Here is a 26,873-nt window from a genome sequence, read left to right as displayed (position 1 = left end):
TGGATGCTAATACAGTAGATAACAGGTAACATACAAAACTCAAATCTTCAGAAAACTCATCAGAAAAATGGAAAGCAAAGTGTACTTTTAATAAGAGACACCAAAGTTTGAGAGTTTTTTCCTCCACCACTGCTTCCTAGGACAAAAAGTTGTTAAAACAATACTTTATTGAAGGGGAACTTCATGCGGGACCCCACAGAAGGCCAATGCACAAATGTGTGCTGAAAAAAATTGGCCAGTTTTAAAGAAAAGGGGAAGAAATGAATCGCCAGATAAATGGACAGAAAAATCAAGTTAGCTACAATGGAAGTTTCAGTTAAAAAGAAATAAATTCTTGAAGTCAGGTTTGTTTTTTGGCAAATGGGTATGTTTTGATTCAACCCATGGATTATATGGATATGTACTAATGTATTTATTTATTTAAAAAAAAAAAAAGGTGTCTCCCTGGCTGTTGTAGAATTACAGCAAGTGGGAAAGCACAGAGGCCTTAAATTTACTGAATTAGCTCCCTTCAAACCAGAGAATGTTCCTATTTATTTCTTTACTTTCTTTTTGCCATCCAGGAGATCACACCTACAGTATGCCATGAGTCTGCCCACTTTCAGAGGTCTGTGCCAAGTACAGCTCTCTGGCGGTCACCTCAGTCATTCACACTGTATGCCAAATTCACATCAGCAGGCTTCTCTCACTCTATAAATGTCAAATTCCGCTCTTGTATATCTGCTCTTCATGGTGTCATACCGAGTACACCAGACCTGCTCAGAAACACAATTTTGGGCTCTTCTGGTTGCAATTTCGATGGCTGTTACATTGCATACATATTACTGTAAATGCTGTAATATATTGTGGACCACCAGGGCGCATACAGCCACCCTAACCTAACACAGACACGCAGAGAAACGAGTTGCCACACAACACAAGTTTTATTTTCACAGTCCACAGTACAAAGTAAAGTACCAACACGAATACACTGTCCTTTCCTTCCTTCTCTCCTTTCTCTACTGCCTCCACTAGTTCCCAGCAAGCTTCGTCAACCCGACTCTGGCTCTCCAATGGAGTGAGGCAGCCCCTTTTATAGGGTATCCAGAAGTGCTCCCAGACCTTCTTCCGGCAGCACTTCTGGGTGTGGCAGAAGTGTTGCAGCCCAGGAATTGTCCTGGTGCCCCTTGGCAGAGGCCACAAGCCCCAGCAGGGTTAAGGTTCTACACTTCAAACCCGTGACCCCGCTGCGAGTCAGGGAGGTTACCCTCTAGTGTTCCAGGGGAAGTATTGGCCTAAATATGCCCTCTCCCCTGGTCCTTCCATTACAGGGGCATCCCGGCAGTCCGCCACAATATTATATATCTATATTTAGAGACTTTGATGTCATTGAAAGAAATTCCTTCTTTACATTTGCTAGAATTTATAATAAATGAAGGATGATAGAAAGACAAAATTAGTATGACACACAGAAGAAAACGTCCAGCCTGTAGCGGCTGTGAAGCTCACATTGTGCACACTTGCTAGTTGTCTGGGTGGGTGTTTTTCAGTCAACAGCTTTATACCTGCATGTCCTCTTAACCGAATAAGATGCATCAAGTTAAAATGGTTATGATCTTATTTCTTCCCTTTGTAGTTCCACAGTATGTCCAATCATGTAAAACTCGTATTTCCAAAAATGTCTTTACAGGTCATTGGAAAGCCTTCTCAACCAACTCTTCTAGCAATTGTTTCCCATTTTCAGAAACTGTTTGATGTGAAATCTATCAGCGGTGTTTATCCCAGAATGAATGAAGTATACACAAAGCTGGGAGAGATGACAAATACAATGAGAAATCTACAAGAGCTTTTTGACTTGGGTAAGGATAACATTAAACCTGCCACTTGGCCACTTGACAGGAATGCTGAACAGGTTAAAAACGCCAAGAATTTGACAGGAGTATGCAAGACCCAAGTGTGTGTGTTTTATGTAGCTTGCCAGCTTTATATAACTGTACTAAGACATTTTCTATAGCTTATTATTATTATTATTATTATATAGTGAGAATGCACTGCTGTCATTTATAGTTGATCTTCTGTTTACACAGCTACTTTTTTCTATTAATTGTTCATGGGGGCCAACACTGGGTAGGGCTTAAGGCCTTTTATAGCCCATAACAAACAAATGAATCGCCAGTTACCCAACACACACTTCTTTTGGGATGATGGAGGAAACTCGGTTACCCAAACTAAATCTGCACAGACGGGGAGGACATGCATCAGTGTTAATTTTAACAGTACATTTTGATTTAGTGGTAGTCTTAGTCTTCTCACTAAATTGCATTTTAGTGTTAGTCAAATTTTAGTCATTTAAATATTGTTACTTTTTAGTCAAAAAAGTAAATTAATTTTAGTTGAGAAAAAGTAAATCAGTTTTAGTCAACTAAAAGTAAAAAGTAAATTAGGCAAACAGTCAAAATCGGATGGATATCTTGTTTCACCCATGAATCTGCGCAGAATATACTGTACCTCTAAACTATTATGCTAACAGGAGCCCAGCCACAAGTAGTGATGATTGAACATTAAAGTAGGTGTAGAAAGGATTTACTCTAAAAGCTCTTGGTCAGATAATGGCAGCTCTGGTCTGTCATCACAGTTTTCTGGCCCTCAACACACCTTAGTTATGCTGCTATAAGATTTTACCAAAATAAGTGTATATAACATAAGTACTTTTACTACATTTTTCACATTTTAGGGGTTATGCTAATAAACGTTAGTTTGCCTTGAAAAACCAAACGAAAAACACAAATTTAGTGTTTGCATATTTGTATTCAGCAGTGAAGCAATGCTGTTTTGCCGTACTGTACATGTACATATAATATTAATTGGGATATGAAATCCTAAATACATTTTAAGTTAGTATTAACAAATGGAGCAGCTGGACTTCATTTGTGATGTAGACAAGCCAAATAGCCACTTCGCTTGAAACTTGACGTTTAATTGCTACGACTGTTGTCGTCACTGCCACTGTGCCCGTATATGTATATGGATGTTCTTACCTGTAAGCTTCATTCTACAAGGCTTATACAGGAATTTATTTTCGTCAGCGCTGTAATTAAAGTTGGTCCATATGTCTGACTGCTTTTTTTCACCCGAAAATCACATTGGCAAACATAATGGAGCGAGACTCTGGCTGATGTGATGATTTCCTGATGGCTCCCAAACTAGTGTTATCCAATTAAAAGTGTGCATACAAGTTTTTAAAACTGAACCACTGTATTCATGCTTAGTATTTGTTGGCTGACTGTGTCATGTTCGACAGAGATGTGTAAAAAGCTTCACATTGCTCATTGGAACTAGGTGGCGCCAAAAGTGCACAGTGCTTCAGCGCCCCAGAGTCAAACCCACTGGCTTCCCAGAGTCAGTAGGTGGCGCCCAAACAACACAACCTATATTATGTCCAAAGAATATTGACGTTGACCAGATAAATAACCAAGTGATTGGATTGCTTCCAGGAGAAACCCGAGTCTTTCTAAGTACTGACAGTGTTGATACAGAAGACGAAACTGAGCATCTTAATTTCCCATTAGAATATTTAAACACTATTAACCTGGCCGGGTTACCACAACACAATCTTAACCTTAAAGCAGGTACAATAGTCATGCTCTTAGAAACCTTAATACTAAACAAGGGTTATGCAGTGGTACACGGTTGGTTGTGAACAGCATGAGAGAAAATCTTACTGAGGCACAAGTGCTTACGGGATCCCATACTGACAATACTGTTTTGATTCCCAGAATTGACCTTACAAGTTCTGACCTGGAATTACCTTAATCTTAACCCTTAACCTTAAACGACGCCAATTTCCCATTAAGGCTCCATTTGCCATGACGATCAACAAATCCTGGACAAAGTAGGGATTTACCTATCTCAGCCTGTATTTGGTCATGGACAACTTTATGTTGCCTTTTCAAGAGTCCGGCGTTTGCGTGACTTTAAAGTGAAGGTTTTAACTACTCCATACCAGGGAGATAGTGGAGCTGATTCAAGGACAGGAAACCATCTTTACCAAAAATGTTGTTTATAAGGAAATTTTTGATTAACTATTTTGAATTTACCATTTTATGAATTTTTTGTTTCCAATTTACTTCATTTAAACCTTTGCACTCCGATATTTGTTTTACTTATGAGTACAACATTTTGGACTTAAATGATATAACAATTAAATTTCAATTTTAGTTTTAATAAATTTGTTAATTTTAGTACAAATATATTTATTTAATTAAATGAAAACTTTCCCAGGACACTCCCACCCTTCATGATTTTTCATCCCTCCAAAGATCGGAGGGAACAGAAAGTGATTGCCATTCTTGGATTTGCTGGGTTTGCTGGCGATATGCTAATGCCCACCTGAGAGCGTAACCACGGGGCACGCTGCCTTTTTTTCTATGTATTGTGCCTATGTGACCAGACAGTAATACCCAAACTAGTCTGAAGCGCCGATTGCACTGTTGTGTATTTTTTTTTTTTTATCTCACACCCTCATACACCTTTATTGTAAGAGCATCCCTTATCTACGATGGAGCGTTCGATCAGAAGAACATATGAAGCTGGTCTTAAATTAAAAGTCGTTAAAAGTGGCGAAAGAAATTGATAACTTAGCTGCCACAGAAAAATTCGATGTGTCTGAGAAACTGTGCGAGATTGGAGGAGGCAAGAAGATGTTAAAATGAAAAAAAAAAATCTAAGTGTCGTATTTTTGAACGGGTGTACAAGCCGGGGTCTGATTTTATGATCAATTTGTTGGGTTTCAGGACCGAATATATACGGTAGTTTTCATCAGCTATGATTTTAAAAGTATTTGTCATTAATGGTGCATTTTTAGTCAGTTTTTGTCACAGAAAAAAATGTCTTGAGTATTTTCCGTTTTAGTTTTTATCAACAAAATTACCAGCGACATGCATGTGACCAAATCCCGGACCTGTGGGGTGCCTTCATTTCTGATCGTTCATTCATCTTCTGAACCAGTCAAAGGAGCCAGAGGCTAACCTGCTAGCAGCAGCAGCACACACGCCACACTGGCACATAAGACCAAAAGATGCATGTGGTTTTGCTGTTGGAGGAAGATTCAGCAAAGCAGACATGAGTAGAACATCCAAAAACCACACCGACAGATCCAAGCCTATCCTGGCACCTTTGGAGGCCGGGCAGAGAACAGGCAGGGCACAGATGCACACAAGCCACCTTAAAGAGGAAAACCAATACAGAGAAGGTGTGAACTGCGTACAGAAAATGAGCAGATCTGGAATTCAAATGCAGGACACTGGATCTGTGAAGCGGCGCCAACATGTCCCACATTAACATCAGCTACATTTACGCTAAGTTGTAGAAGTTGTTTTTTAAAGCTACTGTACAATTTCAAAATAGTGGGCTTCTTTATTTGCAAATCTAACTTTTCTCACATTTTTACTTCAAATGTCATGTATAGCTTGTGTTTGTGTATTATGTGACATTTTGTTTTTTTTAAAATCGATATATGATGGCCTACCAGTGTCTGGATGCTTATAAACGGTTTCTCACACAGATGATTCTGCTTCTCCAAGCACGTTGGTGCATTTAGTCGAGAAGCTGTGCTGCTTACTCAGCGACAGAACTGTGCATCAAGTACAGCAACTTCTGGGCACGCTGGACATCGAGAGGTATGGAAATGACTCTCCTGGCGCTTCACGTGGAGCGTAACTCGACCGTGCTTGACGTATGCTCTTTATTTATTTGATACCAAATTATGTTTCAGTATTATCAGAAAGTTAGAAGAACATGAAGAATTTTTCCCAGCATTTCATGACCTAATCCAAGAACTGCTACACGTACTAGGTAAAAAAAAAAAAATAAAAAAAAATAATAGTTGTTATTGAGTGGCTTTTAATAGTATACATTTGTTTGTTGTCTTTAAGGTATTACAAAAAAGATGGCTTATCAAGTCTTTAATAATTAAGGATATGAACCTTTTTCCCTTTTACAGGAGTTCATCACCTGGATGATATTCTGCCAACAGTTATGTCCCTAAAGCGCCTAACAGAATAAAAACTGAAGATTTTTTTTTTCTTGTAATATTTGTAATCAACTCAAACCCTGCAACAAAAACTATTTTTTTAAATAAATTGACTAAATACATTTTTATTTTTTTTGATTTTCACTTGTGTCTATCATTTCAATTCTAATATGTATTTTGGTAAGGATACTCTCTTTCGTGGTACTGTCAGACTCTAAGTAAATTAGTTACAGACTCAACTTTATCTAAGTGCATTTTAAACAGCTGCCATCCACATCTTCCAGTTGACTACTTGCTTTCATTTCCGAGTCTTTCCTGATTACATATCCTCTTAAAATCCTCTGTAAAGACTTGAGGCAGGGCTGCCCAAATGGGCCTTAACAGAAATGTTAACGTGAACCAAACGCTGACAAAATGACCCAAACGTTAGACACGCAACTGTCTGTTTACAAAATGAAATACAGAAAAGCTAATGAAACCCGCAGAGAGAGCCACAGGCCCAAAGTAAAAGATGAAGAGCTGTTCGGACTTTTATCTTTTCCAAATAGTTACTTCTTTCAGTTCTTTCTATTTTTGGAAGGATATTATTTTGTTTTGAACGTGGGAAAACAATACAGCTTGACACTGATCACATCACTGATGTCTGTCCGTCCATCCATTATCCAACCCGCTATATCCTAACTACAGGGTCACGGGGGTCTGCTGGAGCCAACACAGGGCGCAAGGCAGGAAACAAACCCTGGGCAGAGCGCCAGCCCCACCGCAGCATCACTGATGTAACTTTGCTAAGTAGTGGTCTTCAAAAAAAAGATTCATTTAAGCCTGTAAAAGCAAAGCTTTCATAGGGTCACCAGTTTCAACTAATTGATGATCTTTTCGATTATTGCTGTGCAATCCTTTTCTCAGGGCTGCTGATCTGCACTGGTATCTGGAAGGTTGCTGGTTCAAATTGCATTACTGCCAAAAGGGATCCTACTCTGCTGAGCCCTTGAGCAAGACTCTTAACCTGAAAAATTGCTCCCGTGGCGAAGTACAATTGCTGTGACCCCGCACTCTGACCTCTAAAGCTCATGTGAAAAGACAATTTCCACTCGGGGATTAACAAAGTATACAAAATCAAAAATCTGGCACTGTGTATCTTGGACTTAGACATGCAAGACAATGAGCCATCACGTGTGCCTGCTGCTCAATTGGTCTGTATCCACGATTGCTTCTTGCTTGTCAGTGTGGCTCATCATCTTGGCATATTTATGAGAAGAGGTAGTGTGACCCCACAAGATACAGATAACAGTAAAAAAAAACTGACAGTTGGCATACATTTTTGTTTTTGACATTCTTTATTCCACACTTGATGCTCAGCTGATGGCTCTGCTCTTCTTCTGGTGTTCTTTGGCATGGATTCAGCCTCTGCAATTTGCTTGACACTTGGAAGAGGTTGCTGCTCTTGTTTTTCTTGCCGCCATGGCACTTGGTTTTGTGCTCACTTTGCTGTTATAAACACATAACCACAGGCCACTTTGCCAAGGTGGTCACTACCTGATTTTTTATTTTTTTTTTAATTTCCAGAATGCATCGGGTCATAAGCTTTTGATTAGCAGTTGTTTTCTTATTTAAACTATTGCATACATACAGAAAGCTTTCATTTACCAGGACTACAACAACAACAACATTTATTTATATAGCACATTTTCATACAAAAAATGTAGCTCAAAGTGCTTAACATAAGGAAGAATAGAAAAATAAGAGACACAGTAAGAAAATAAAATAAGTCAACATTAATTAACATAGAATAAGAGTAAGGTCCAATGGCCTGGGAGGACAGAAAAAACAAAAAAAAAAACTCCAGACGGCCGGAGAAAAAAAATAAAATCTGCAGGAGAATTCCATTACTCCTAATGGAGGCCTTTTGGAATCATACTCTCACAGTTTCAATATTTTATTATTATTAGTAGTAGTAGATTTTTTTTTTTTACAATTGCACACAAGCATTAGCATTTGTTACAAATTTTGTCACTTTGCTGAAATCAAAGCTGCCGTCTAATAGCTAGAATATGTAAAGGTACATCATAATTAAAGACTCCTGGCACACAGCTGCCAACCTGTACATACACTTGTCTGCAAAATGAATCTTTAAAAATGGATGTGTATATGTATATGTATATGTATATATATATATATATATATATATATATATATATATATAATTTTTTTTTTTTTTTTAAATGCAGGTTTATGTTTGAATGTATAGCTTCAAGATAATGGTCATCTTTAACAAACTATACAGTTATGTTTGGGGATACCAATACTACTAAAGGATTAATCGGAGAATTTTAAAAAGCTCCAGATCTAGTTCTGGCTGTCCACTGGGGTAAAATGCAGAGGAAGGCAGAAAGCGTCCCTGAATGGGTTGCAAGACACAGCATGGCACATTTGCTCATAGAGGGTCTGCTCGGAGTGGCTAAAACAACATAACATAACCAGAATAATCTGCACATCTTCGTGACATTGAAGCAGGCCAGATTAACCAGAGGAGGACATGCCAGCCAGTAAAGAGACGATGCCAAGATGGGTCATCGCCAGTGTTAACCCCATGGCCACATCACTTTATAAACTGCCTCCATGGATATCTTAAAAAAACATGTTATTTGAACACCTTGGCAATGTATTAACTACTGATGTAATAGGATGGAACTGATCGATTTCTTTTCTTTTCTTTTTAAAATACAGTATTAGAGGTGTGAGCCAAACAGCATATTCTAATGTTAACTTTTCCGTTGTCTGCGTACAAAAAACATTCAGTTGTCTCATGTTGAATTATTTCAAGCTCACCACATTAGTACCACCCTGAGAGTCCACTCCAGTAGCACACAGTTAACATGCTGGTTCAAAGGAAGGCTTCTTCTGCCCAAAAGGCTGTCCTCACACAGACAGCGAGTGTCCCATCGGCGTGTTCAAACATTGCTTTGTTTCTGCTGCAGAAGACATTGGAACAGGTTAGAACAGAGACTGAGCATTACTAGCATGAACTGAACGAGTAAATGTTCAAATCTTACATTCTTGTAGCCAGTGCAGTGAAATATCAGCTGTCAAGTTTAAGGAATCCCGGCTAGCAAGTCCAGACAAAGGAGGAAGAGGAAGAGTGATGAGAGAAGAAGCGGGCATTCATTTGAGCCAAAGAGATCTGAACACTCGCAGTGGCAACAGGGGGCCACCATGCTGCTGGACCGCAGGCTGCAGCCACACCACACACAGGTATGTCACACGAACTTCGATTGTACACAAAGTGCTAAAAGTGGCAATCAGCTATTTTAAATATAAAGAATTCATTTTAATAGAACAATGTATTTTTGTTTTAATTTAAGCATTTTCTTTAAACCATAACATATTAATGTCCAACAAAAGTTATGAAGTATTTTATTAAATTGTGGAGAATTGGAATCCTTTATATACATTTATTTTTAAAATAATATATTATGACATTTCAGACACATTCAGTTTATATACAGTTAGAAAATAAGGAATATTCTTTATACAGGAAAAATTTGAAAAAAGTTCCAACAAACGTACAGATCAGAGCGCTGCGTCCTCTTTATTTGATTTGATGTCCGTCTCCTGCTGTGCTTATGTGTGCTTATGAATGGCTGTTTGCAGATTTTCCTGTGCCTCGATCATGGCAGGTTTACTTCTGTTAAATAAATCTTAGCGTAAAACAATTCAGTTTATATCCCTACCTTTCTGAATATCTAGAATGGTTTAGGCACCAGATTTCATACATGCAGAGATACAGTGGAGGCATTGTTTTAAAAAAATATATTTATATAAAAGACAAATTCCACTTTATGCCTGCACAGTCATTTTGCTCAGGTTTAAGAATTTGAAATAATATCTACAAGCTGTGGAACTGACAGATACTTTTTCTTTGTATTAAATTGAAAAGTTCCGGAAATACCCAGTTAAATGCAGAGCACAAGAGATAGTGATATGCAAAATGTTCAAGTCCTAGTGCCCACAGTCATCGTTCTGCCCAATTGGTAAACCAACCACACATGTGCATACAGTAGGATGGCATTCGAAACTTTACATTGGCATTCATAGTGATGTACCACTGGGGAGATTCTGAAACCGTTCTGCGTTTGTTTTTCATATCGAAGGCAGCGATGCCACAGGACGCCCGCTGGTCATTAAAGCCAAAGTTGCTTGAGGCTCCCGAGTCCAAATCTCTCTTTCCATTGTATCCTCTACAGTCCATTCAAAGAGAGTTCATACCTGGAAAACAGAAATTGTTATTTAAAATCTTTCAAAACTTTATATAATACAAAACATGTTGAAAAGTGGGAGGCATGGTGGCGCAGTGGTAGTGCTGCCGCCTCGCAGTAAGGAGACCAGGGTTCGCTTCCTGGGTCCTCCCTGCGTGGAGTTTGCATGTTCTCCCCATGACTGTGTGGGTTTCCTCCCACAGTCCAAAGGCATGCAGGTTAGGTGCATTGGCGATCCTAATTTGTCCCTAGTGTGTGTGTGCCCTGCGGTGGGCTGGCACCCTGCCCGGGGTTTGTTCCTGCCTTGCGCCCTGCGCTGGCTGGGATTGGCTCCAGCAGACCCCTGTGTTAGGATATAGCGGGTTGGATACTGGATGGATGGATGTTGAAAAGTTTAATGTGGGGGTGTTTTAGAGAGTCTTTCAAGTTTCTGTCTGCCCTGGACTTTCACTCCTGGTCCAGTAGAGGAGCAGCTTAAGTTAATACTATGAGACTAAATCAAAGGCCGAGCTTCTTCACTGCCCGGCCAGCACTCTGCCCATACCCAAGGAGGCTACCAAAATGATCAGGAGAACTATGGAGTTTGGCTCAATCACAAGAAAACCAGATCTAGTGCATTCTGTTCTACCCCAACAAAGCTGCTGGGTGCTGTGCCACCGGAGAGTCCAGTCCTCTGATAAAGCTCCTGATATGCCCACCAAGTCATTCTGTTACTCCACCTTCACCACACCCTATGTGGGAACTGAAAAGAAGAGATAAACGAATACACAAGCCTGATTGAGTGAGGGGCTCGTCAATACAGGAGGAATGTCAACATGCGGCCTTTGGTGCCCTGGATCAAGATGAGCCAGTTGTGGTAGTTTCTGGAGGTCTCAGAAATGGCGACACCTAGGAATTCCCCCTACAGATGTTGGCAAAGGAAGTTGGATTAACTCTGCAGAGTCTGTTAGCTTATCACCAGCACAGACCTCACCCAGACGAAGGACATTGAATATGTCACTTTACAGTGTTGAATAATGCGGCCACATATAGTGCCTTGCAGGCCCCCTACCCCTCCCTGTTGTGCTGCTGTTACAGATTCGATTACACTGACTGTACAGTTTTGGGCACTGTGCGGGCAGCAGCCCTTTACAGAATTTGTGTTCCCTCTGTTTTTAATCTTTGTAATTACTAGTTTTTAAGAATTTTTTTCTTCTCTTTTTTTTTTTTTTTTAAACTTGTCATCCCCTGTGACTCCTTGTCGTGTAACCGGACATCTTAAAGGTAACAAGATCAGACGTCATGCCAGGTGCTGCCAGCTTATTTGGCTCTTCAGTGCTTCACTCCGCTGCATGCGGGCGGATAGAGCGTTCAATCGAGGAGTTCATGTCCGCGGTTGTCGGCAAAGCTTTTGATTGTGCGTAAGACGTCTCTGTTAGCGCCTGTGATTCAAAGTTGTGTGTGGACGAAGGCTGTGACTTGTATTAAATATGTATATACTGTACAATACCTGAAAGAGAGACGCAAACTCCAAATGTGCTCTACCAGAACAAAATGGGATTAATTAAAGGCCGTCCCACAGTATATTCTGTGCAGTATCTTTATTAATTAAAGTGTGACATGCCACAAGGTCAAAATCAAGTTTTAAGGGAGCTGGACACAAATTTTGGGTCTTGTTGCACTGGCATATAAACCCACACTCCATTAATGCAGGGCTCAACAAAAATCAGAGACACACCGCATAAAGGAGTTTATTGTTAAAGTAATAAAATCACAAGTACAGGCGTAGCTGTGCTTGAAAGTTTGTGAACCCTTTAGAATTTTCTATATTTCTTCATAAATATGACCTAAAACATCATCAGATTTTCACTCAAGTCCTAAAAGTAGATAAAGAGAAACCAGTTAAACAAATGAGACAAAAATATACTTGGTCATTTATTTATTGAGGAAAATTATTGACTATTACATATTTGTGAGTGGCAAACGTATGTGAACCTTTGCTTTCAGTATCTGATGTGACCCCCCTTTGCAGCAATAACTGCAACTAAACGTTTCGGTAACTTGTGATCATTCCTGCACACCGGCTTGGAGGAACTTTAGCCCATTCCTCTGTACAGAACAGCTTCATCTCTGGGATGTTGGTGGGTCTCCTCACATTAACTGCTCACTTCAGGTTCTTCCACAACATTTCGATTGGATTAAGGTCAGGGCTTTGAGTTGGCCATTTCAAAACATTAACTTTATTCTTTTTTAAATATTCTTTGGTAGAACGACATGTGTGCTTAGGGTCGTTGTCTTACTGCATGACCCACCTTCTCTTGAGATTCAGTTCATGGACAGATGTCCTGACATTTTCCTTTAGAATTCTCTGATATCATTCAGAATTATTTGTTCCATCAATGAAGGCAAGCCGTCCTGGCCCAGATGCAGCAAAACAGACCCAAACCATGACACTACCACCACCATGTTTCACAGATGGGATAAGGTTCTTATGCTAGAATGCTGTGTTTTCCTTTCTCCAAACATAACGTTTTTCATTTAAACCAAAAAACTCTATTTTGGTCTCATCCGTCCACAAAACATTCTTCCAATAGCCTTCTGGTTTGTCCACATGATCTTTAGCAAACTGCAGACGAGCAGCAATGTTTTTTTTGGACAGCAGTGGCTTTCTCTTTGCAACCCTGCCATGCACACCATTGTTGTTCAGTGTTCGTCTGATGGTGGACTCATGAACATGAACATTAGCTAGTGTGAGTGAGGCCTTCAGTTGCTTAGAAGTTACCCTGGGGTCCTTTGTGACCTCACTGACTATTACATGCCTTGCTCTTGGAGTGATCTTTGTTGGTCGACCACTCCTGGGGAGGGTAACAATGGTCTTGAATTTCCTCCATTTGTACACAATCTGTCTGACTGTGGATTGGTGGAGTCCAAACTCTTTAGAGATGGTTTTTTAACCTTTTCCAGCCTGATGAGCATCAACAACTCTTTTTCTGAGGTCCTCAGAAATCTCCTTTGTTCATGCCATGACACACTTCCACAAACATGTGCTGTGAAGAGCAGACTTTGATAGATCCCTGTTCTTTAAATAACACAGGGTGCCCACTCACACCTGATTGTCATCCCATTGATTGAAAACACCTGACTCGAATTTCACCTTCAAACTACAGTAACTGCTAATCCTAGAGGTTCACATACTTTTGCCACTCACAAATATGTAATATTCGATCATTTTCATCAATAAATAAATGACCAAGTATAATATTTTAGTCTCATTTGTTTAACTGGTTTCTCTTTATCTGCTTTTAGGACTTGAGTGAAAATCTGATGAAGTTTTAGGTCATATTTATGCAGAAATATAGAAAATTCTAAAGGGTTCACAAACTTTCAAGCACAACTGTAACTGCAAAGGAGGCCCATATTGGGTTAGTTGCCTCCTACAAAGAGGTCCAACAACACTGTATGTGCTTCCAAAGCATCGTGAGGCAACTAACCGTTCCAAAGAGGCCAAGCAGTCGCTCACAAACTGCTGGTCACAACAGCTATTGTTTGAAATGTGCCATCACAAAAGTAATGAGCACACACTTGACCAAACGTGGATAAAATGTGAAAAGAAACGGTGGTCGCAAGTTGAAGATCAGTGACACCGAGGGGCAGACACTTCAGAGGGCAGTTGATGAACGACAAAAGGGTGCGACCTCACAAGTGACCACAGAATTTGATTGTCAACTTTCAACAACAACTGTATTTTGTGAAATGCACAGAGCTGGACTGCTCTTTAGAAACTAATTCAAGAAGATGTAGAACCTGGTGTAGGCTGCATAGACCTGAACATTGGGAAAAAGTACGGTGGTCCGATGAGTGCTTTTCACTGCACTTTAAACACTGGTCCAGGTTTGCAGTTGTAGAAAGTCAAAAGGATGTCTTCAATCTTTGTTGTCTGTTGCTGGTTGTTAAACTTAGTAACTATGCATTCCTGCTGGCCATAGAGGCGCAGCCACTGCCGCCAGTGATGTCAAACATGCACCAACAGCAGCCCCAGCACGTAGCAATGGGCGTTTTATGTTGATTTATTTGTGAAACCAGTGCATTGTGTGCTTTTCAGAAAACAGAAAACATATTTAGCCCTCAAAGAGTTAAAATCCTAGACAGGAACATCCAGTGTACTAACACGGACTATTTTAACTGCGTAATCCATCCATCCATCATCCAACCCGCTATATCCCAACTACAGGGTCACTGGGGGTCTGCTGGAGCCAATCCCAGCCACCACAGGGCGCATGGGAGGAAACAAACCCTGGGCAGGGCGCCAGCCCACCGCAGATTTACAGTCAGATTTCATAATTTAATATGCCTCGAAAGTGGAGATGGGGCAGTACGGTGCTGCTGTTGCTTTCTCTCACCTTCAGGAGGCTGGCACTGGATTCTAGCCCACTCACAGTCTGTGGGGGGTTTGCATGTTCTACCCACCTGTGTGTGGACTCCCAGCTACCCTCACGACATTCCACTGACATACAGATGTGTATACGGTGGCCTAGAATGGCGGATTGTGGGTGTGTGAATGAGATGCTGAGGTACAATGGATGCTTCATTCGGGAGCTTCCTAGCATTTGGTGCCAGGGTGGCTCTGGACGTGAAGCAACTGTGAATTAGAAGAAGCATTTTCAGAAAGTGAACAGATATAACAAACCCAGTACTGACCATTGTGTGAATCCTTTAATTAAGTCTTCTTTGGAAAGATCAATCTCCACCTAAAGGGCAATATAAAGTATTAAACAAACTGTAAAATGTGAATGATATTTTAAACACAGCTGTAGTATTTGAGATTGTTTGTATACACAACTGCTTTATATTAAGAGGAGCCAACCACCTTTGTTCACCTCCAACTACTGCATGCGCTTCACTTTTACTCTCCCCAGTTTTCCTGTGAATTACTGAAATTACTTCTCACATTACATCAGTTATCATGTATCAATGCCTCTTAAGTTTCATACACAGCTTCACAAACAGCCTTAAAATCTGCTGTTATAATCCGACTGAAGCGGCCGTATGACTTCCCAGACTTGTGCGAGTTCACTGCAGAGGTCTTTGGTCCCGAGTGCACCTCATTAAGCTGCCTAAAGTTCTCCTTTATATGCAAGTGGCTGCACTTCATGGCCGTCGCCTCCTTAGCAGCTCCTGCCTCCTACCACAACCTCAAAGTGCTTTCCATAGATTGTAAGTATGAATAAAGCACAAAACATGAATGAGAATAATACAATCAAACATTATATACAGTGGGGGAAATAAGTATTTGATCCCCCTGCTGAATTTGCAAGTTTGCTCACTTACAAAGAAGTTAACGTCTCTAATTTTTGTGGTAGTTTCATTTTAATGGAGAGAGACGGACTATCAACCAAAATCCAGAAAAAACACATTACGTAAAAGTTACAAACTGATTTCCATGTCATTGAGAGAAATGCGTATTTGACCCCCTACAACCCAGCCAGAATTCTGGCTGCCACAGATTGACTGTATGCCCATGTGGAATACAGGTTACAATCAATCAATCAATCAATCAATCAATCAATCAATCACAGATACTCTTGATCTCAACTCGTTATGTGTACAGCACACCTGTCCACAGAATCAATTTCTTCCATTCCAGCCTCTCCACCACCGTGGGTAAGACCGGCCAAGGAGCAGTCAAAGAACATCAGGGACAAGGCTGTAGACCTGCACAAGGCTGGAATGGGCTACAAGACCATCAGCAAGAAGCTTGGTGAGAAGGTGACAGCTGTTGGTGTGATTATTCAGAAATGGAAGAAAAATAAAATGACCATCAATTGCCTTCGGTTAGGAGCTCCATGCAAGATCTTGCCTCATGGGGTGAGGATGATCATGAGAAAGGTGAGGGATCGGCCCAAAACTACACGGGAGGAGCTTGTTAATGATCTGAAGGCAGTTGGGACCGCAGTCCCCGAGAACACCACTGGGAACACACTACGCCGTAAAGGATTGAAACCTTGCAGCGCCCGCATGGTGCCCCTGCTCAAGAAGGCACATCTACAGGCCTGCCTGAAGTCTGCCAGTGAACATCCGGGCCTGCATCTTCACGTCAGTATTTTCTGACGACCTTTATTGTATTATTAGTAGGACACAATGACAGACAAGATTACCTTGCCAAGCTCCTTTCGTTCATGAGAAGTGAAAGATCGGTTGTTTTTAACGGCAATTTCCAACTTTCTCTTTTTCACTTCGTCTTGTGGGACTGGGAACTCAAACCTGAGAACAGTGCAAGAGAAATTGTTAATTTGATGCTTTAAATGAATGCGAAAGTCACTTTACAATCATATAACTGTGGACTCTTAAGTAAAACAGACTGCAGCCACTTTGTGTATAAATAAAAAACAAAACGTTACTGGAAACTTAGTAATAAACTATAAATAAATACCAACTTGTCAACTCTTCAATAAAGCGTAATATACCAATTTGTAAAAGATTTGTTTTGAGGAAGAAGGGCAGATTTCAGAAGGTATTATTTGACAAGATTGACTTGGCTTCTGTTGATTCAGCACAATAAATAACACCACAGCTCCATTAAAAAAGATAAACTGTTTTAGGTACCAACTTATTCATCTATCTGGAGGGCGGCACAACCGCTGGGTCACATGCATGCCAGGTCAATAAAAAGTTGGCAAATAACTTAAACTGCATAACTCTGGCATGTGGGGCGAAAGAGAAACATCCACCCTGACACAACATTAACATGCGACTCGGTGCCAAACTTCAACCCAAGACTTCTCGAGCAACAAATCTCATAACTATGGTTGCCTCACTGTTCAGTGTGCTTACTTCTCATTAAACACGGGATCGAGGGTCTTTTTTTTCACAGAGGTCCTTTTTCGGTTGGCCCAGCTACGGTCTGGAAGCAAGTAGATGCGGACGTATGGATCAGATCCACTTTGAGAGCTAGGGATTAAGTTCCTAGGGAAAGAGAAACAGCAGTTCACAGATTTGAATGTTTTCCATGCAAAAAACAAAAAGTGAAATGTAATGATATTAACTAACAGTTTTAAACCAAAAGAGAAGGCAGTTTATTCTCCTCGCTTTGTTCAAGTTGTTATCTCATCATTCAAACTTGCTTTTCTAAAATTCAATTTTGTGTAACTCTTTTAGTCAAATTCAAGTAAATATTGTGTCTACATTGTTGTTTGTTACAGTGTGTAGTAAAATAAAAGAAAAAGTGAAATATTTAAAGACCACTAATGGTGCACAGCATGATAACGATAAGTGAATACACTTGATTTTCATAGTTTTCATCCTCTTTCTCTGTACGTTTAGTATTTGTTTTCTCAGAGGTTGATGCGCTTGCTGCTTCCTGAGCAGTTCTTCTTTTCTCCACCCTAGCGGCCCGCTGCTTCTCTTCTTTCGTCGGCATCTTTTCACGTTAAAACTGATTCAGTGTTTGTGTTGCAATTACTTAATACGTTTTCTTTCATTTTTCACTTAAGTTGGCAGTTAAGTCTTCAATCTGCCTCAAGAATGATTTAAGATATGAAAAGGCAGTGGAAGTGACAGCGAAGGTGGTAAGGATGAGAATGGCACCCGTATGCATGTGCCACACAACCACCCTGCTGCCTGCTGCCGAGAGTTGATTCTACAATAAAATAAAATAAAAAGAGGAATAACCTTGGAGGTCAATCATCACCCCGAAAGCGGATAGTAGACGTCACGTAGTATAAGTGTACCAAATTTCAGGTCAATCGCTTAAATGGTTTGCGAGCTACAAGTGATTTAAAATCCTGGACAGACAAACGGAGAGCCACAGGAGCAGTGCCTGGTTGTCTCCACACATACCGCTTAGAATTAAGGCCAAAAAGTTCTATCTTGGTCTCATCAGACCAGAGAATCTTATTTCTCACCATCTCAGAGTCCTTCAGGTGTCTTTTAGCAAACTCCATGCGGGCTGTCATGTGTCTTGCACTAAGAAGAGGCTTCCGACAGGCCACTCTGCCATAAAGCCCTGACTTGTGGAGAGCTGCAGTGATGGTTGACTTTCTACAACTTTCTCCCATCTCCTGACTGCATCCCTGGAGCTCAGCCAAAGTGGTCTTTGGGTTCTTCTTTACCTCTCTCACCAAGGCTCTTCTCCCCTGGTAGTTCAACTTGGCCCAACGGCCAGCTCTAGGAAGGGTTCTGGTCATCCCAAACGTCTTCCATTTAAGGATTATGGAGGCCACTGTGCTCTTGGGAACCTTAAGTGCAGCAGAAAGTTTTTTGTAACCTTGGCCAATTCTGTCTCTGAGCTCTTCAGGCAGTTCCTTTGACCTCATGATTCTCATTTGATCTGACATGCATTGTGAGCTGTGAGGTCTTATATAAACCGGTGTGTGGCTTTCCTAATCAAGTCCAATCAATATAATCAAACACAGCTGGACTCAAATGAAGGTGATCTCAAGGATGATCAGAAGAAATGGAGAGCACCTGAGTTAAATATATGAGTGTCACAACAAAGGGTCTGAATACTTAGGACTATGTGATATTTCAGTTTTTCTTTTTTAATAAATCTGCAACAATTTCAAAAATTCTTTTTTTTGTCTGCCAATATGGGGTGCTGTGTGTACATTAATGAGGAAAAAAATTAATTTAAATGATTTTAGCAAATGGCTGCAATATAACAAAGAGTGAAAAATTGAAGGGGTTTTGAATACTTTCCATACCCACTGTATAAGAAGATTTAGTAAAGGTTTCTATGTTTCATTTGTTTAATAAGTCTCTGACATGCTATACTTTAGCTGTCGTTGTAAGTGCATTAGTCAATAGTCTTCTCCATGGTTCTTGGCACAAAGGGTAAAAGATCTGGATTGGAACAAAACCTCATAAGCGAATGACAAAAGTTAGTATGCTCCAGGCAGGACTCCATTAAAATATCCATGTCATTTCCCACCATTTCCCTTCTATTTTCAAGCAGCCAAAAATAAACTGCCCTTAATGTATAGCTTTTTATAAATAGTGCTCTTAATTCTAAATAAGAGAGACATATCTTAATGTAAATAATTCATTCCTGTTAACATTTAATTACAGAGATCATTTTATAAAGACTTCCAGCGGACAAACTGCTCAGGTGGGTTTGCTCTATGCTCTTGTCTAAAGTTAGACTTGATTTTGAAATTCTGCACTTGCTGCCTAACTGTTTAAGACTTTTTGAAATTTTAGCAGCTTAGTATAAACCCCACTGTATGCCAGGGGGTCATATTCTGAGTTGGCGTAGCTACTCAAAAATCATTTATCAATTACAAATGAATACTTACTGCTATTAAGTTGTAATTACTTTACTCTTGTGTGTTGGCTAACTGGGTTTATAACAAAATCTTTTCTGCATTCTAAGCTTTGACAAATTATAATAACTTCATCAATATCATTAAGTATAAGTGATATCTTTCTCTATCAGCAGAAGATCAGACAGTCATTTTTATGCACACATGTTTCGGAGTTTGGACTTAACCAAACTGAGCTTGGGAAAAAATTTAGTTCATGCTAGAAAACCCTCAAATAAAGCTGAATTACAACAATTCTGCAAAGATGAGTGGGCCAAAATTCCTCCAGAGCGCTGTAAAAGACTCATTGCAAGTTATCGCAAACGCTTGATTGCAGTTATTGCTGCTAAGGGTGGCCCAACCAGTTATTAGGTTCAGGGGGCAATTACTTTTTCACACAGGGCCATGTAGGTTTGGACTTTTTCTCCCTAAATAATAAAAACCATCATTTAAAAACTGCATTTTGTGTTTACTTGTGTTATATTTGACTAATGGTTAAATGTGTTTGATGATCAGAAACATTTTGTGTGACAAACATGCAAAAGAATAAGAAATCAGGAATGGGGCAAATAGTTTTTCACACCACTGTATGTGCGGCTATTGATAATTGTAACAAGCTTTCTTGAAAACCTGGCATTATAAGCAAAATGAATATTACATCATTAGAACATTAGCCAACTTGGGATGAGAACAGCTCATTCAGTCCAACAAACTCGTCCTTCCTATTCCCCTGGAGCCACCAAAAACATCCATTTGAGTTTTGAAGGTCCCTAGCGTTCTGTAGTCTACCACACTGCTTGCTTATTTATTCCATGTGTTGATGCTTCTTTGCGTGAAGAAAAATATTTTAACATTTGTGAGAAATGTACCTTTTATAAGTTTCTAACCGTGTTCTTGCTGCAGAATTCATTCTAAAGTGACAGCTGGCATCCACTGTACTAATTCAGTTCATAATTTTTAACACTTCAATCATGTCACCTCTTAATCTCTTAAACTGAAAAGGTTCAATTCTTTCAAGCTCTCCTCATATTTCATACCTCTCAGTCCTTTAAATCAGCCTGGTTGCTCTTCTTTGGACTTTCTCTAGTGTTGCTATGTCTTTTTTTAACCAAGGTTAATTTTTTTTTTAATAAATAAATTTCATTTACATCATATAAAATACAAAAGCATTCACATCCCAAGTTCTCTGTCATTCCCATCATCAAAAAGAAATTAAATTACATACACAATATAATGATTGTTTCATTTCATATTATGTATAATCCCATATTCTCTCTTCAAATCCATACACACTTTTACCCAAATATTAGATGGGAGCCTTTTTTTAAAAAAAAACTTCAACCCCTATTTGTGACTTAATGGATGTGACACCCCCCTAATTTAAAAACATCCTAATGATAGGTCCAGCTATAACAAAATTCAAGTATTATATAAAGCAGAAGGTACGATTTCTTTGAATGACTGGGGACAAAAACACAGCAATGTCAGAAACCGAGTCAATTTCTATTGAAGAAGACAGTCTGAGCATTTACCTGCACTCATTGACGTGAACAATCAGGTGGTGTCTCACAGACGTGTAGTGTACAGATACGTTAATCTGTCCCAAACTGCCTCCATCACTACTTGTTCCACTGAAAATGCAAAACATATTGATTAAATCTGAACTTTCAGGAGGACGGGGCACCATAAGGTTAACAAAACACAAATCACATGTGTCGTAAAGACATTTTTAGAATTTAACTCAACAATTCTTAAAGTCGGACTGAACAGAAACAAAAATGGCCCCAATTTAGAAATGTATTCTTTATAGTCTTCCATAAGAAGAAATATTTTTTTCATGCATTGTGTTATGCTTCACTGCAAATGTTATCTTAGAAATTTAAATTTTAAACCGTTTTCTCAATAATTTTATTTGTTTTTATTTTATTCTTCTAGTGGTAATCGGCTTAAATACAATAAAATAAAGCTCAGTATGAGCTGCCTACCTGCTTTCATTGTGCTATTTCTTCATCTAGTTTTTATATCAACAAGTTCATTCTCATCCGTAATGCAGTATTATTTGCTTAAACCAGCTAATCTTAAGAGTATATCAATGACAGGAAGACAGTTTTGATGCTGTGTCAGGATGCATTTTAAATTTTGAAATGCAACTATTATGCAGTTATATTATACTATTATGCAACTATTGTCTCTAGAATAACTGCTTTTTAATGTCCTTCTGCAAGTAACCCCACGGATGCAGCTGCAGTTCCATTTGGCTCTCTTTTCAGCAGCTTTGGCTGCCATACAGTGTGGTTGTCCATTGAGCTGAGACACAAAACTAGCCGGACTGGGCTTGGGGCTTTCCTGGAAAACCGTCTGGAGGTCGGCTGGACGTGAATCATAAAAATATATCCCCTCGTATACGGCGCCTCAAACCACTGACCGGCTAGGTATATCCTGTGAATAGCCCAGTCAGTATTTGAACAACAATCGCTACACGAGTTGCCACAATAATGTCTGGTGAAAAAAACTGAACAGTGAATCAACATCAAATTTCTCATGAAACTGAACAAAATGGCCACAGAAACTTATGAAATGATCAAAACGGTGTACGGTGTTAACAGTTCGTCTCGCACACAAGTTTTTGAGTGGCACAACTGTTTCAAGGAAGGACAAGAAAACGTGGAAGACGTTCAATGCCCAGGTCGCCCGCGCTCGTCAAAACGGTGAATCAGACTGTTCGAAATGATCGTCGTCTGAGATGTGTTTGAGTTATCTCAGAGTTGGCTGGTATTGACAAGGAATCAGTGAGAAGCATTTGGCACAAAGAACTTCTCATGACAAAAGTTCGTATAGAAGGTGACAATGTTTAGAATGCTGTAAGTCATCAATAAATATTTTTTTTACCAATCCAGTTATTTTTGTGTCTCACCTTGTATGTTTTATTGTTACTTTTGTTAGTTTAAAATGATTATTTCTCATGTCTTTATATTATTTTTGTTTTGTTTTTTTATGTGATGTTCTAATTCTGTTTTGTCTCCTTAAATGTAGTTCTCTTCCAATGTTCTTTGTGTGCGGGGTGAGACCACCCTGCCATCACCACTTCTGGGCCCTCCCTCAGGATATTTAAACTGACTGCAAAGGCCCAGGAGTGGGACTCATTTGTGCCTGGTGGGGTTGCTGTAAGTATTGTTGTCTCTTTTAAGGATTCAGATTCTAGATTGGACTTTATTTACTGTGGCTTGCCATCTGTAACTCCATTGTGCCTCATTTTGTTCTTTTGAGCTTTCCTTTGTATTTTTGATATTCTTGTAATAAATCTTTGATTTGTAAAGATCTGTTGCATTTTTTTATGATGGTAACCCTCCTCCTTGTGGGGGCTTTCAGTTTTTTTTTTTAGATATTTGCAGTTCTTTTGCCATCTCCTCATGTTTGGGTCTGCTCCAGCTGAAGTCAGCACACTGCGTTGGGACCAGGCTCTGCTGTGTAGACCAGATAGGTTTCTGGCCTGCTTACCAGCTTGTTATTGGAGGCCTCATATCATTTTGTCATGGAAGAAACTCCATCTTATAACAGTCACACCGTGTTTCTAAAGTAAACTCTCCAATTTTACAATTTGGGCGGAGTGGTGGCTCTGAGGCTAAGGATCTGCGCTGGTATCCCAAAGGTTGCTGGTTTGAATCCCCATCACTGCCAAAAGTGATCCTACACTTCTGGGCCCTTGAGCAAGGCCCTTAACCTTCAATTGCTCTGTGCAATGTGCTCTGACCACAAGGGGTATGCGAAAACTAACCAATTCCTAATACAAGAAATTGTATAAGGCGAAATAAAGAACAAAAAAAAAAAAAAGTATTACAGACAGTTAATGACACTTTAACAATAAAATAATAAATAAATCAGGCTAGCCTTTAGTCAAACGTCACTAGTAATACCAAACAAAATGTAGCCACTACTTCATATCAAGGATTCAAGAAAGGGGCTAGTATATTAAAAAGCAGAATAACATATGACCGCATAGACATAATATTTCCAGTTTAACATGTAGTTTACATTACAGAATACACTATGACACATGATAAAGCTTAACATAAGTTAGTTACACCCAGCTGATTTCTGGCTATAGCATTTAGTGTTTGACATAAAATGTGTAACGTAAGTTATGGTTTCAACCAGCCCAACATTTCAAACATGTATGGTAAGATTGTGTGGCCAAGTTGCTTGTCTGTATCATGTAATGCTGTGAAAGAATAGAGTGTGGGCCTACGGGTTAAAATTGCTGCACCTTTTTTAGTATACCATCCCAAAGTCATTTTTATTATTGCTAATAGAAGAATCGCTTGAGACGTAGAATGCATCCGGAAAGTATTCACAGCGCATCACTTTTTCCACATTTTGTTATGTTACAGCCTTATTCCAAAATGGATTAAATTCATTTGTTTCTTCAGAATTCTACACACAACACCCCATAATGACAACATGAAAAAAGTTTACTTGAGGTTTTTGCAAATTTATTAAAAATAAAAAAAACGAGAAATCCCATGTACATAAGTATTCACAGCCTTTGCTCAATACTTTGTCGATGCACCTTTAGCAGCAATTACAGCCTCAAGTCTTTTTGAATTTGATGCCACAATTTTGGCACACCTATCCTTGGCCAGTTTCGCCCATTCCTCTTTGCAGCACCTCTCAAGCTCCATCAGGTTGGATGGGAAACGTCGGTGCACAGCCATTTTTTTTTTCCCCCTTTTATTTATCAGTTTTCCATTTAACAGCAACATAAATACACATCTCTTCAAATACATAAAAATGCCAAAGGTATCGATAAACATTTTAGTGTTGACTATCAGATACGAACAATAAACCTAGAATGCCTAAACCTCATATCCCACCCATAGGCCCACAAAAAAGATAAATAGATAAAATAGATAATGATTAATTAATTAAAAAAAAAAACACTAATACACAGGATGTTACAAAAAACAAGTAGATAAATAACTAACAATAAAAAAAAAAAATAATAAAAAATAATAGTAATAAAATAGGAAATAAATAAATAAAGTTCAATCGGGTGCAATTGTTTCCAAGGATCTAAAATAAGAAACAAAAGGTTGCCAGACCTTCAAAAACCCATCAGCCCTCCCTCTCAGAATAAACTTGATTTTTTCAAGTTTTAAAAAGAACAGAAGATCCTTCAGCCAGCGGGCCATGGTCGGGGATGCGGAGCATTCCAGGAAAATAATATTCTACGTCGTGCTAACAGTGAAGTGAAAGCGATTGCATCCAATTGTGTACTATTAAAAGACGTATCATGATCTCCAGGAACCCCAAATATAGCGATCAAAGGACAAGGTTCCAGTCGGATTCCAAAAACATGAGAAATAATGTCAAAATAGGAGGTCCAGTATAACTGGATTTTGGGGCAAAGAAAAAACATGTGGCTTAAATTGCAGGGAGAGGAGTTGCATCGGTCACATAGGTCAGGAACATTGGGATAAATTTTAGATAGTTTAGACTTTGACCAATGTAGCCTATGTACTACTTTAAACTGAATAAGAGAAAGCCTTGCACAAGATGAGGAAGTACGAATCCCCTTAACTACACTATGCCAGTAGCCTTCTCTGAAGTCCATACCCAACTCCTCTTCCCAATTTGAAATAGTTTTACTGTCAGAGCAACTATCCATTGAAAGAACAGTATTATATATTTGCGAGGTAAGAGATTTCTTATGTGAAGAAAGTTCGAATAAGTCTTCCCAAGACTGTTTAGGTGGGTGAATGGGAAACTCAGAAAAAATAGTGGAAGCACAGTGTCTAACCTGAAAATAACAAAATAAATGAAATGAGGGCAAACCATATAGGGACGACATATCCGTAAAGTCAAGAAAGATATTATCCTTATAAAGATCGGAAAAACATGTAATGCCCTTTTTATCCCATAAATTAAACGCAGAGTCTAAAAGGGAAGGGGGAAAAAGGTGATTATCACATAGTGGGGCCAGAGCTGAAGCAGAAACAGATTTGAAGTGGCGTCGAAATTGATGCCATATCTTAAGAGAGTTAAGTACAACAGGGTTATCTGTATATTGAGTAAGGGAGCCATTTTAAGATCTCTCCAGAGATGTTCAATCGGATCCAAGTCTGGGCTCTGGCTGGGCCACTCAAGGACATTCACAGAGTTGTCCTGAAGCCACTCCTTTGATATCTTTCCTGTGTGCTTAGGGTCGTTGTCCTGCTGAAAGATGACCTGTCGCCCCAGTCTGAGGTCAAGAGCGCTCTGGAGCAGGTTTTCATCAAGGATGTCTCTGTACATTGCTGCAGTCATCTTTCCCTTTATCCTGACTAGTCTCCCACTTCCTGTCGCTGAAGAACATCCCCACAGCATGATGCTGCCACCACCATGCTTCACTGTAGGGATGGTATTGGCCTGGTGATGAGCGGTGCCTGGTTTCCTCCAAACGTGACACCTGGCATTCACACCAAAGAGTTCAATCTTTGTCTCATCAGAACAGAGAATTTTGTTTCTCATGGTCTGAGAGTCTTTCAGGTACCTTTTGGCAAACTCCAGGCGGGCTGCCATGTGCCTTTTACTAACTAGTGGCTTCCGTCTGGCCACTCTATTATACAGGTCTGATTGGTGGATTGCTGCAGAGATGGTTGTCCTTCTAGAAGTTTCTCTTCTGTCCACAGAGGACCTCTGGAGCTCTGACAGAGTGACCATCGGGTTCTTGGTCACCTCCCTGACTAAGGTCCTTCTCCCCCGATCGCTCAGTTTAGATGGCCGGCCAGCTCTAGGAAGAGTCCTGGTGGTTTCGAACTTCTTCCACTTACGGATGATGGAGGCCACTGTGCTCAGCGGGACCTTCAAAGCAGCAGAAATTTTTCTGTAACCTTCCCCAGATTTGTGCCTCGAGAAAATCCTGTCTTGGAGGTGTACAGACAATTCCTTTGACTTCATGCTTGGTTTGTGCTCTGACATGAACTGTCAACTGTGGGACCTTATATAGACAGGTGTGTGCCTTTCCAAATCATGTCCAATCAACTGAATGTACCACAGGTGGACTCCAATTAAGCTGCAGAAACATCTCAAGGATGATCAGGGGAAACAGGATGCACCTGAGCTCAATTTGGAGCTTCATGGCAAAGGCTGTGAATACTTATGTACATGTGATTTCTCAGTTTTTTTTATTTGTAATAAATTTGCAAAAACCTCAAGTAAACTTTTTTCACGTTGTCATTATGAGGTGTTGTGTGTAGAATTCTGAGGAAAAAAATGAATTTAATCCATTTTGGAATAAGGCTGTAACATCACAAAATGTGGAAAACGTGATGCGCTGTGAATACTTTCCGGATG

General features: G+C 39.7%; 2 protein-coding genes across 2 annotated transcripts in view; one reads left to right on the top strand and one right to left on the bottom strand.

Annotated features, from left to right (window-relative positions):
• cep70 (centrosomal protein 70) overlaps window positions 1–6,132 on the top strand; it is a 28,058-nt gene extending 21,926 nt beyond the window's left edge. The window contains exons 16-19 of the mRNA XM_039757290.1: window positions 1,670–1,838; window positions 5,543–5,657; window positions 5,753–5,832; window positions 5,981–6,132. Coding sequence (XP_039613224.1) covers window positions 1,670–1,838; window positions 5,543–5,657; window positions 5,753–5,832; window positions 5,981–6,042 — 426 coding nt within the window. The 3' untranslated portion in view covers window positions 6,043–6,132. The remainder of the gene's footprint in view (window positions 1–1,669; window positions 1,839–5,542; window positions 5,658–5,752; window positions 5,833–5,980) is intronic.
• Window positions 6,133–9,580: 3,448 nt separating this feature from the next.
• Window positions 9,581–26,873, bottom strand: part of esyt3 (extended synaptotagmin-like protein 3) — a 142,247-nt gene continuing 124,954 nt past the window's right edge. The window contains exons 19-23 of the mRNA XM_039757289.1: window positions 21,074–21,172; window positions 17,077–17,208; window positions 16,401–16,506; window positions 14,944–14,993; window positions 9,581–10,276 (exon numbers count right to left, since the gene is read on the bottom strand). Coding sequence (XP_039613223.1) covers window positions 10,249–10,276; window positions 14,944–14,993; window positions 16,401–16,506; window positions 17,077–17,208; window positions 21,074–21,172 — 415 coding nt within the window. The 3' untranslated portion in view covers window positions 9,581–10,248. The remainder of the gene's footprint in view (window positions 10,277–14,943; window positions 14,994–16,400; window positions 16,507–17,076; window positions 17,209–21,073; window positions 21,173–26,873) is intronic.

The sequence above is a fragment of the Polypterus senegalus genome, chromosome 6 (assembly GCF_016835505.1).
Source record: "Polypterus senegalus isolate Bchr_013 chromosome 6, ASM1683550v1, whole genome shotgun sequence".
In the NCBI taxonomy this organism is placed as follows: Eukaryota; Metazoa; Chordata; class Cladistia; order Polypteriformes; family Polypteridae; genus Polypterus; species Polypterus senegalus.
This window is presented reverse-complemented; position numbering and strand designations above follow the sequence as displayed.